Source organism: Setaria italica, chromosome I (assembly GCF_000263155.2).
Source record: "Setaria italica strain Yugu1 chromosome I, Setaria_italica_v2.0, whole genome shotgun sequence".
NCBI classification, from domain to species: domain Eukaryota; kingdom Viridiplantae; phylum Streptophyta; class Magnoliopsida; order Poales; family Poaceae; genus Setaria; species Setaria italica.
This window is the reverse complement of record NC_028450.1, coordinates 8,848,308-8,860,646: the sequence shown is the minus strand read 5'-3', so window position 1 is coordinate 8,860,646 and position 12,339 is coordinate 8,848,308. Positions and strand designations below refer to the sequence as shown.

The window sequence follows — 12,339 nt, the reverse complement described above, 5'->3', positions numbered from 1 at the left end:
GGTGAATCCCCGCTCGTGGAAGTGGGCGAAGGAGACAACGTAGCCGGCAGGGGGCGACGGGACCTGCTCCGGCCCCAGCAGCTCCCACTCGCCCGCCTCCGTCCTCTCACAGAGGAGCCCCTTCCGCACCAGGCCCTCGGCGCGGTTGGAGGTGAAGTGAGAAACTCCCCAGGACGCCATCGCCGGGAGAAGGAGGAGATCGACGGAGAAGAAGAGAGCGCGCGGCTTGGAGCGAAGGGAACGAGGCGAGCGCGGATGAACTAAAGCGGAAGGCAGGAAGGCTCGAGTGCGAAAGGAGAGAGGAACCGGCACGGTGAGCTCCTGCTTTTACAGGAAAAGTACCGGGGAAGCCAAATCGACGCCTCGGCCGCCATAAATGCGGCGCCAGGTACGCCCCTGCCGCACCCGTTTCCTTTTCAAAAACCGCGCGCACGATCGGCCGCGAAAACATCCTATCTTCCTTGATTCACGGGACGACGCTTCCATAACTCCACTTCCCGGGTAACGCGCCCACGACGCCCCCCACGTTCGGCCCAGGCACACCAACCGCTCCGCTCCGGTCCAAGGCCCACAGAGAGGTAAGAAAGGGATACGGGGCTGAAAACGCCCCTACAGCCCATTACGGTCCAGAGGTTCGAAAGCTGACCCAACACGGGTTCGACAGCTGCCTCAGGACATCCCCCGAGCAAGGGGTGAGAAGGGACGGGTCCGCTAGCGGCCAATACCCAGGCGAGCGAACGCCAAGGGCGCCCCAACCTCACGTTCGAGTCCCGCTCGGTATAAAGTTCATGGTTTTTCCACGGGGAAAGGCAACGAGCCCTCAGATCCGGTCGAACGGGTCCGGGAACTATATGAACTAGCTGGCGGGAAATTGGAGTACGCCACCAGCTTGGCCCGAGCCGGACCCCCCTGAACGGGGACCGGGACTCCACTCGAACTTACCCGTTTGCAGCTCAAACGAGCACCACGGTTCGTCCAACGCGGATAACGTGGCCCGGCTCAACCCCTCCGTCCTAGCGAACGGACGCTTGAGGGGCAGCGATCAAAAAGTCGACCTGGCCTCCCGATCGGTTTCCTGCAACGAGCGGGAGCTCGGGGGCTAGCCTCGCAACCAACTACCACGCGTGTGGTCACAAATTGCAGGTTCCCTCAGCCCGGTTGAGATAAAACGAGCGCGCCATAACACAGAACCCGCGGCGAAACAGCGAAGAAGCCTCCGGAGGAGCACCCCTGCTCCACCACAGGCTCGGGGGCTACTGTTGGGGAGAAATATTAACGATCCCCTAAGACACCACTTAAAGAAACAAACACGAAGGCCCAGGCCCACCAAGACGTGATCAAAGTTCCGCCTCGCCCGATCAAAACGCCAGGATCGGGAACGGCCGACCCCCCTCCGCAAGGTTTCCACCTCGCCCGACCGCGACCCCAGGGTCGGGGGCGCCCGACCCCTTGCCACAGAAGTTCCGCCTCGTCCGACCCCAAGCGAAGGAGTCGGGCGCACTGGGGCCCCCGAGGGAGGCATCCACCTCGGATACGGTCCAGGCGGGCAGGACAGACAAAATCTTGTGGGTCCCCCCGTCGACCTCGCCATAAATGCGCCGCAGGACTGACGGAGGGCAGGGCGACCGCGCCCCTCACGCAACCCGGCGTAAGTACCCGTGCACGACCGCTCTGTACAGGCTACAGTACCGGCGGCCGGCTCCCATTCGCCGCAAGGTACTCATGGCCTGCGCCGGCCGGAGCAAAGGAGAGAGCGGCCTGCCCTCGGGGTCCGCGCGCCCTCGGGTCCCACGCGCCCAGCGGCACGGATGTGACGCCCTCCCTCTCAGCACCCGTCACTGGAGCAACAGCATCCACCGTCCTCCCCAAACGGACGCTGGGGTAACGACGGAACGCCCTCATCATGATCTGATACCTACGAGCATCGAAGTAGCTATCTGCAGGGAGCAACAACACTTGGCACACGGCGACCTCCCTCTCCGGCATGCGCGCCGGCACGCGTCCAGGGTCGGCAGAGGCATCAGACGCCTGGGATCTCGCTCCTCCTTCCTGCCATACCTTTTACCTTTCTACGCTTTACCTTTTACAATCCTTTTGACCCGATCCCAACTGTAACTCCGGCCACCCCCTTGCGAAATAAAAGGAGGAACCCGAGGCCGGAGAGGGGGATCGATCGGCTTTTTCTCCCTCACACCATAGTACACTACAGCTCTCCCTGAGAGCGCAAGCACCAAAGAGACTTGGGACCACTCCCTCTCTCGTCGATCTGTAACCCCCTACTACAGAACCCCGCGTGGGCAATACTGGCATCCTCGATACTGGACGTAGGGCTTCCCTTGCCCGAACCAGTCTAAATCAGTGTCTCCCACGCAACCACCTGAGGCTTACGCGCATAAAAGAAATTTACTAGTCTAAGTCTTGATCCGCTGATCTTGACAACGACAGCGGGCGACGCGCGCCTGGATGCCGCCGCGGCCACTCGAGCTTCGTGGGAGAGGAGGAGGCGCGGTGCTCTGGCCGACGGCTGGGAGGGGGCGCGGGCGGGGAGGTGCCGCGGGGAGGAGCTGGGTCGGGGAGCTGCCGTGGGGAGGAGCCGAGGTGGGGCTCCAGCCGGCGGCGGGGGGCGCGAGCCGGCGGCGGGGAGAGTAGGGGCCGGCGGCGTGGGGCTCGAGCCGGCAGCAGGGGGCACTAGTGGACGGCGCAGCCGGCCGTGAGGCTCGGGTCGGCACGGGGCTCCGGCCAGCGGCGGGGGGCGCTGGCGACTGACCGTGGGGCGCAGGATGGCGGCGGAGAGGGGGCGCAGGCTGACGGCGGGGAGAGTAAGGGCCGGCGGCCGGGCAGGAGGAGCGCGCCAGGAGGATGAGCAGGAGCGGACCGTGAGGGAGGAGGAAGAAGATAAGGAGAAGAAGATAAGGAAAAAAAGAGAGGCTGACAGGTGGGCCCCGCAGCTGGCAGGTGGGGCCCACAACTAACGGTGTTAAAAAGACATCCACCCAATCCTCTCAATCTCTCCAACCAAACAAAAGATTGAATTGGCTCCAACCCACTCATCCAAACACGGGATGGGTCGGCTTCAACCCATAAAAGTGGGTCGGCTCCAACCCAACCCACATCATCTTAAAACCAAACACATGCTAAACTATTGAAGTGGGTCGTCTAGGTCCAAATTTTTCGCGCTGCATCACGGGAGCTGGGCACAACGACGGTAAGAACAAGTGGAACATATGCGATCCACATGTCAGCCTCTCTCCCTCCCATGCTCCATCTTCTTCCTCTCCCTGACGGTCTGACCTCCACAAGCCCGTCACTCCTTCTCTAGTGCCGCCGCTCCTCGTCTCACATGCTTGGGCCGCGCCCGCCGCTTGCTCATGCCGTGGCGGTGTAGATCTGTCGCAGCGTGATGGCGCGCTACGCGGCGGCGAGGCGGCATCCCAGGGCGCCGACCTCGGCGCGCAGCCGGGCGTTGGTGAGCCGGACCAGCGCGGCACCTGGACGCTGCGGAGCCACGCAGCGAGCTCTCAGTTGCCAACGCGGAGCCTGGTGGTGGCACGCGCGGGGCTCCTCCAGGTGCCGCTGCTTGCGGGCGCGGGACCGTCGCGCTGACTCCCGGTTCAAGGTCATGCGGCGGAGCCGCCACTCTGCCTTGTCAGCAGCTGAGGCCGGCGTAGAGGCGGGCTCAGGATTTTGACCATGGTATTTAAAATTTCAAATGGCAAAATAAAATTTGGCAACCTAAACTATAGTCATAATACATAATTGACCTAACTTGAAATTTTTCAACACATATATGTAGCATTGGCAAATTTGCAATAACAAATGGATCAATTTAAAAAAATGCTATGCAATCCCAATTTTATAAACAATCGCACTCGCCTCAATATTTTGCTGCAGACCAGCAGTCCTGCAGTTTTTTTGGTGTCGATGGCTCTCAGAGCAGGCAGATTGGCAGAGCCACAAAGGAATGGAGCGCTCCGCCGCTCCCTGCTCCGGTAGTCTGCCGCTCGCCGCTGTGGTGCTGCGCACCTACGCGCAGCCCCGTGTAGCTTGCCAGGTGCCGAACGTCGGCGCGCGTGGCCTCCCATCTCCGACCATTGCAGCGGCGTCGGAATCCCCTCGCTGGCTCGCCGTCGGGCCTCCCCACCCCCGCCGGCCTTAGTGAGTTACGGAGTTAGGGTTGGGGTCGTGAATAAATTGAGGAAGAGGCTCGGAGAGGAATGAACGCTCTGTCGCTTTGTGCTCGGAGAGGAGATGGAATGGCCGAATGGGCCAGTTAGGCTATTGGGCCATCATCGGGTGGGGGGAAGGAGAGGGGTCAGGTAGGTGTTCATGTGGGCTTTTTTTTGTTTGGATTGAATGTTAGGCTGTTCATTTTTTTGTTTTACATATATATCCATTGGATACATCACATATACAAAATTTTATGGCAAAAATAATGGGTATTGAACTGCACACCCTTAATCAATGTAGGCCCGCCACTGGGCCTGCGCTGGCACCGACGTCTCCTCCTCCGGTGGTGTCGGTGCCGTCGTCGTCGTCGTAATGTCCATGGGCTCGGGTCCCAGGCCAAAGTGATGTCGGTGAGGAAGGCCTCAAGGGCGGGGTAAGAGGAGGGCCGCGCCGGACCAGGAGCATTAGATTCGTGGGGTCGGGGAGAGGAAGAAAATAGAGCAGGGGAGGGAGAGAGGCTGATATGTGAGTCCCACATGTCAGGTTCCACGTATTCTTTACGGCCATTAAGCCATGTCAGCTCCCTTGATACGGTGTGGCAAATTTAGACCTAGACGACCCACTTGGAAGCCTAAAATGTAATTTCATAGTATAGGGATCCGGATGAGAACCACCCAATAGTTAGAGACCGGCTATGAAATTTAGTCTTCCTATAAATTTCATGGTCTTTTTTGCCCTTCATTCACAAACTTTTTTTTTTTGGACTCTTCATTCACAAACTCACCACTATTTCCGGATACGTTCTCATGAAATTGCAACTTTGGGATTTTCATATTTCCAGGACCAGCTAAGCCTGCATGTCAGCAACATGATCATCATCACCCGGGCCCACATGTTAAACTTGACCGGTACGTGGTCGTTTGAAGGCTTGGAATTCGATTTTGTTGCAAAAATGACACGTTAATACTTTGTGATTTCGTACTCTCTGTTGTACATTCATTTTTGCTGCAGAAATAACATCGCTGTGATTCTGTACATCCTAGTAACAAGACCATGCTACTCTATATAATCTCTAAGAAACTGTGTAGTAAACAGTTAGAATTCACTGAAGATTCAGAAAGATGTTGATCGAGATGCCTGTGACTGTGATTTCAGCTCACTACCATGGTCCATGGCCATAGCTGAGCTCTCCTCTCCTAGTGATGCTCGGACAGACTGACCATACAGACCGCTAGAGCAACCAGTGAGTTCACTCGAAGGAGTCGGACGAGAGCATCTGGCCCTCGTCGCTGGCGCCCCGCCGCGCGGACATGGGCGACTTGAGGAAGCTCGGCGTGCCCGGCCTCGACGACGCCGCCGACGCCTTCCTGGCGCTTCCCCCGCCGCCTCCGCCGTTGCGGCCAATGGACAGCGTCCTGGTCACGTTCTTGATGTTCTTGGGCGGCGGCCGGGCCACCGGCGACGCGTCCCGCTCCGGCGCCGCCGCGCCCTGCAGCCGCCTCTGGTCCCGCTGCCTCTTCCGCTCCTGCTCCTTCTCCTTCCTCGCGTTGCCGTACTCATCCAGCATGTCCAGAAGCCCCTCCTGCGTTCGATTCGCCGATGAACATACATAAGATCATGTTCTTTCACAAGCACGCATTTCTTGTTTCAACATGAAGTCATTCATGAACAGCCATAGGTTTTAGCAAAGGCGTACACCATCGTACTCGAACTTGACGCCCCTCTCCTTCTCCCAAGCAACAACCTTCGCCGTCAGAGCTTCCGCCATTGCTGACCAACACCCAAACACATCAATTTCCTGGAACGATCCTGTTCATCAACGCTGAAGAACAGAGGTTTAGAAATCCTTGATTCTTATTACCCGGCATCTTGCTGACCAAGGCGCGCGCTTTCTCGGCGCGCTTGAGCACCAGATGCGTCCCTTTGCCCACATTGTACCTGTTCTCGTTCTGCAATCAAGCACACAAATGTTCAGTGATTTGTTTTGGAGCTGGAGAAAAATCATCTGTTTCTTTTGGAGATCATCAATCAGGATTCAGGAATGGAAGAATTCAGAAGCCTGATCTGATGACACCCACCCTGTTGTACTCCTCGAGCCATGACTCCTCCTCCAGCGCCGCCTGCCACTTGTCCATCCTCTCGAGGACGTCCTTCCTGCTGAACTCGAGATCCTTGGCCTCCGAGATCTGCACCTCCAGCCGCTCCAGGATCAGAGCTCGCTCGGCGTCGCCGTCGATGGCGTCGAGCATGGCCACGGCGTCGCCGTCGTGCTCCTCCGGCAGGCGCGCGCGGCGCCGGATCTCCCTGAGCTCCTCGTACTTCTTGGCGACGAGGTCTTTCATCCGGTACTCCTTGAGGGTCTCCAGCCTCACCACCTCCGCCTCCACCTGCACCGTGCGCACGCAACCCCGGTCAGTCAGAACGGGACGGCGGCGCGCCAAACTAGGCCTCACCGCCGGTCGAGATCAGATGACATCGCCACCACCGACGTTGCATATGATGGCCGTGGACAGCGCGCCGGGCTCGGTGATCTCGTCCTCGGAGGCGGCGATGTTGCAGGCGACGCCCTGGAACCGGTGCTGCTCCTCCGCCGGCGTGTCCATCAGGTTCCAGAGCTCCAGCATGCTGCCCAGCAGGTCCTGCAGCTTCTCCATCCGGCCCCGCTTGATCTCCCTCAGCCGCTCGATCTCCGACGCCAGCCTCGCGATCGCGGCGTCGCTGAAGTGGCCGCCGGCGTGGTCGTCGCCACCGCCATGGGCGGCGTGGATCTCCCTGGGATCCATGCCGAGAACCAAGGATGAAGAATGGAGCTCCGCCACGAGCTCCGCCACCTTCCTGGTGCGAATTTCCTGTCCAAATTTGGAACAAAGAATGAGTAATTTATGTCAAGAATCGATCGATCAATCAGGAATTGTGAATTGATGTGAACCTTCTCCGACTGCAGGTGCTGCAGCCACGCCCTGAGCTCGTCGAGCTTGGTCAGCGTCAGGTCGGAGCCGTCGGCGACGACACGAGGCTGGCCGCCGCCTAGGTTCATCTCCTGCTGTATCCTGTTCACCCGCTCGGTCACGTCGGAGAACTGCCGCCGCCTGTCCTCCCGCCGCCGCCTCATCTCCGCCAGCTCCGGCGCGATCGAGCCCAGCTCCTCCTTGAGGCTCCCCGTGCCCTGGCCTCTCAAATCCAAATCCGTCGTCAGGCATCGATCGTCGATCGGCGTGCAATGCATCACCGTGCCATCGGCATGTTTGTTACCTGCAGCGAGGAGCAGGCCGTCTGCACGGTGGCCGGCGGCTCGCCGATGGTGGCGCAGATGGCTGCGACCTCGGCGACAGAGTCGGCAATCTCCCGCCGGAGCTGCGCCCTGTGCTGCCGCACCTGCTCGACCTTGGCGCGGTAGACGTTGAGGCACTCCTCCTCCAGCGCGTGCAGCATCCCCCGCCGGTCATCCTCCCCTTCCCCGATCTCGTCCCACATCTCCTGCGTGGAATCAACAAATTAAGAGCGGCGGCATTCAGCAGATCGCCGGCCATTGATCACCGTTACCGGCATGCATGAGGAGATCGAAAGATAGAGACGATGCAATGGGCACGGACCCCGAGCTCGTGCAGCAGCTCCTCGCGCCGCGGCTCCATCTGGAAGGGGAACAGGATGGCCCTCAGCTTCAGGGAGAGCATTGGGCTCCGCCGCGCTCTCCTCGCCTCATGCTTTCTTCTATCTTCGTCGTCCTCCGATCAGCTCAAGGACGCGCAGCAATGGCGGCGAATGCGAACGGAACGAAGAGTGGGACGTGAACAACTACGGCAACAACGAACACTAGGTGCGGCGACGAGGGGTGCAGGCGTGAAGAAGAATCGTCGTGGGCGGATTGCGATCGCGAATTGTTTGCACGAGGGATTCCGCGGGCGGAAAGGGGGAAAATTGGGAGAAGAGAGAGTGATCGAGGCTAAAAGAGGCATGCAGATGCATGGGGAGAGGATGCCATGCGTGTGCATGTGCACGTGTGGAGTTTGGGTGGCGACGAGCCATGGTGGCCCAAAATAGGATTAGGAGTAAGAAAGAAGACTCACTCTACCCAAGATCGAGGAATGAAGATGAACAAGAAGGGGTACCTAGCTACTTTGAAGTCGTTGAACGTATTTTGTCTTAAAAATTAATTTCATATATAACCATATGTATTATTGATTTGAATGTTATTGTGGTAAAAGTTACTATATGTTTTCAAAGTAAATATTTTAAGGTTGATGAGCACACTAATAGGAAAATTCGCATGGCTTATCCATGTTGGCTCGTATATATGTACCGGTAAATTTGGAACGTTCCGCAAGTGTTGTCCACTGACATGCATGCTTACTTGAATATTTGTGTCTACTCCTATGTGATTATTTATGTTAAATCTTAAAACTAACTGTGAATATTTAAAAATTTAGGTCAACTTTTACACGATTGAAAGTTGGTGAGGCTGAGTATTAGTACGCTTCAAACACTAAAAAGATTGCGCGATGTGATATAGAGAGTGATACTTATAAGATGTCTCTTGCTTTTTCCATCCCAAATTATTAGTCATTTTGATTTTTTTAAGTTTATAAATTTTACTACGCACTTCGATATATATTACGTGGAGATGCATAAGTAATTTGTGATGGAGGAAGTATATAGGTGGTGTTTGGTTGGCTCAAATGTAACGTAATCTGATTACAAAAGGTAACGAATCCCATTACATATGTTTGGTTGCGGTGGTTTGTAATCAATTGACACTGTAATCGAATCCCTTACCTAAATAATATCTATACAAGCTTGTTACCCCTCCTCCCCCACCGTAATCAGATATAGCACCCACACAGTAATCTGATTACGTTAACAGAGTGCAACCAAACAAAGAGGGCAATCACCTATTCCACCGTCAACTACACTGTAATCTGATTCCCTTTGCGTTTACATTACCTTAGCACGAACCAAACAATATAATTGTATAATGGCTGTACATGACATCTGTACGTGTACATGTATATATACGTGGGTCAAGCTACCGCGTGTGTGCACGTACACGTCACGCGTAGCAGCAGCAGCGTCGTGTACTCGTGTAGTAGGTTGAATTCAACGTCGTGTACTCGACACAGAGCTCTGTTGGTTTGACCATGCACGCACACGTACGTACGCGCGCACGCACCCAACCTGCGAAGAAGCTTCTATCGTCACCGCCGTCGACGTCGCCGACGAGCCTGCTGCCTGCCCGTCGCCGTCGCTGTCAAGCAGCTTCTTGATGGATCAATTCGCCGTGACGGCGACTCGAGTCCAACACCGCGTGGAGAAATCGAGGCACGTACGCGCGCCCGCCCGTTGACGGGCCTGTTTGCTTGCAGTCCTGGCGCAGGCAGGGGCATCCAACCGCAGGCAGTCAAAATCGACGGCCTGGGTTAACTGCCTGGACTAGTCAGGAAGATGCAGGCAGCAAGCAAACAAGCCCAACGTCGTCGCTGGCGTGGCCCGGCCGGGCGCGGAAGAGACAGGCGACGACCGAGCTAGTAGGGACCCTCCCTACCCTTGACGCCGTCCGCAGTGCCACGAAAATAATCAGTGACCACACTCTGTTGATTTGATCGCAATTAGCTCAACAGCGGACGTACTAGGGATCTCTCTCTCTCTCTCTCTCTCAGCACACGCAGAGCGAGAAAACTGTTTCAATCTTTTTTTAACGCCATGGGCTTCGGAACCACCAAATAAAATAGAGTTATGTACACGTTTCAATCATACACGTACAAACTTGATCTTATGTACATCATCTCTCTCTAGTTGCTTAGTTGGGAATAACAACTTGACACGTAAGTGTAGATAGGTAAAAAACAATGAAACATGAAAAAAAACCATATTGGTAATATCAGCCTGTGTGTAATTTTTTTTTCTAGAATCCTTGTTCCTCATGCAATTTAATTGAGTAGGTGAAGGTTCATTTTCAGATTTCATTTTCATTTTTTAGCTAAAAATGTTGTAAATGTTTAAAAATCATACGTTTTAATAGAAAATAGTCATCTTATGAGGAGGTTGAGTAAAAATAAAATAAGAAAATAAATAAAATAAAAAAATAAATATGCATCCTATTTGTTGCAAGGCCACAGAAAAATATCACATGGTGTACTTGCACACTTGGAATATTCAATGTAGTGCTACTCGAAAAAAAAATGTAGTGCTCATGCTTTATTTTTATAAAAAGGGCAAACTTAATCAAATATAAATAAAAAGAGACCGTATCTATCAAATAATAAGCAAATTTTAGTTGATACCAATCTAACCTTCAATTCTATGTAGAATCCACAAAAACGGGCGAAATAGATAGTGGAGAAATGAGGTAATAAATGAAACTCACTATAAACCTGGAGCCGGTTGCTAGGTTCCCTCCAGCTTCAAAAGTTCAAAATCCTTGCAATCATAATTGAGTCCAAATAAATGACGAGCAAATAAAATAGGAGCTATTTTCGATAATGCTGCACCGTTGGTTATGGACTACTCCCTCTGTCCTTTAATATCTGTCGCTGTGGGAAGCGTGCTGGTCAAACTTTTTTTAAGTTTGACTACATTTGTAGAAAATATTAGCAACATTTATATTTTTAAATAAATTATTATAAAAATAGATTCAACGATCTATCTAATGATACTAACTATGTATCATAAATATTAATATTTTTTTTATATATTTTATCAAAGTTGATTACGTTTGAATTCTCGTGAAGTGAGAACGACAGATAAAAAGGATGGAGAGAGTAGCTATTTGCAATAAAATAGGGATTTAGGAGGAATTCAGAAATCACTCTTAGTTTCATGTCTTCACACATTATGGATATATATGTAATCTTTTGTCAACGCAGAGGCTGGAGATATTTTTTATTTTCTAAAACGAATGTAGTCTTTTCTCATCGACCAGCACCAATACAATAACTTAATGGAAAATCTATCACCACCACAAATATGTACAAGTGGGCACAATGATCTAACAGAGAAAACTTTATGTTGGGTTACACGTGGATGTATAGTGACCGATAAAGATGGGACTGCGTGCCTACGAGTACGAGTAGACCAATTCAGGAACGCAGACACGGAGTTTGCTAGCAGCATACGCTCCCAAGTAAAAAGTAAAGCTTAATTTTTTTTGCGAGGCCAAAGTAAAGCTTACTACACGACATAACTTTGGGATACATGTATCTGGCACAATGCTCCCCAATTTCCTATTTTAGGTGCTTTAGGATTTTAGAAGGTCAAACTCTATAAGTTTTGGCAAACAGTTAATCAAATTATATGCATGTTTGTCTGAAACATTCACATTTCACAGTAACAATAAATAATACACGTTATATGACAAATTAATTACCACAATTTAATTTTGAAGTCTTTTCTAATCCAAATAATATAACCTGCATTTATAAATGAAGTATTCTAGAAAAAAATTAAACAAGTACTAAACCTGCTAACGTTTTGATATATAACAAGGACAAAGTTTCACCGATAAATTGAACTCTATGTCAACATCAAGATAACTATATGATTTTTGCCAGTCTAGTATCTCACGGATGCTCATAAATCTAGAATTGTGTGCGTGTATGTATATGAGCATTTGCATCTTCGGAAAAAAAACCCAACAAAAAATCAAGCTGCCAATTGAACACATCCAACATCGATTAGACAAATGGCTGGGACACCTTACCATTGAACCAGGCGGCCACTAGTTGAGAGGTATTAGTATTTAACCACGAGGCTATTAGGATGGAAGAATGTGTGTATAGGATAATGGTGTGAGGATGCTTTCCAGGGAGAACGCCAGTGGGAAGCATGGAAAAAGGGTCACTGAGAAAGAAAGCAAGCGTTACTTATATATAGAACTCTGAATGTTTGTTGACTTGATCTGGTCATGAAAAATACTTTTCAAGGTCTTGAGAGCTAGGTCACTTTGGGCATCATGGCAACACCTTTGTTGCCCCCCTAGCAGCTACATGCCTACCTTCCCAGTGCCCACTGCTCTGGAGTAGGATCAGACCTCCTTTTTTGAGTTTATTACCAATAAAAAAAATATTTGGCAAAAAGTGAAATCATACTTGTAATATAGAAATGTGACATCCTTGTTAGAGTCTGGATCTGAGTAGTATAAATTTAAGATGGTAATAATAATATAATTCTAAGCTCGGT

The 12,339-nt window shown here is 52.3% G+C and overlaps 1 protein-coding gene across 1 annotated transcript; it reads right to left on the bottom strand.

Moving 5' to 3' along the window:
* Positions 1–5,309: 5,309 nt before the first annotated feature.
* LOC101761513 (65-kDa microtubule-associated protein 3) lies at positions 5,310–7,841 on the bottom strand. The gene is made up of 8 exons (XM_004951982.2): positions 7,761–7,841; positions 7,420–7,644; positions 7,097–7,333; positions 6,657–7,016; positions 6,246–6,554; positions 6,029–6,116; positions 5,864–5,937; positions 5,310–5,749 (listed from the first exon to the last, which is right to left on the bottom strand). The coding sequence occupies exons 1-8, from the start codon at positions 7,839–7,841 to the stop codon at positions 5,417–5,419; spliced, it is 1,707 nt and encodes a 568-aa protein (XP_004952039.1). The 3' UTR covers positions 5,310–5,416.
* Positions 7,842–12,339: the final 4,498 nt, after the last annotated feature.

What these genes read in the sequence shown, in the direction of transcription:
- LOC101761513 (XM_004951982.2), bottom strand. Translation starts at nt 7,841, where the DNA reads ATGCTCTCCCTGAAGCTGAGGGCCATCCTGTTCCCCTTCCAGATGGAG. An exon ending in CGGCCTGCTCCTCGCTGCAG is followed by an intron (nt 7,334 to 7,419) that starts GTAACAAACATG and finishes TTGAGAGGCCAG; the next exon opens with GGCACGGGGAGCCTCAAGGA. An exon ending in CCACGGCCATCATATGCAAC is followed by an intron (nt 6,555 to 6,656) that starts GTCGGTGGTGGC and finishes CGCACGGTGCAG; the next exon opens with GTGGAGGCGGAGGTGGTGAG.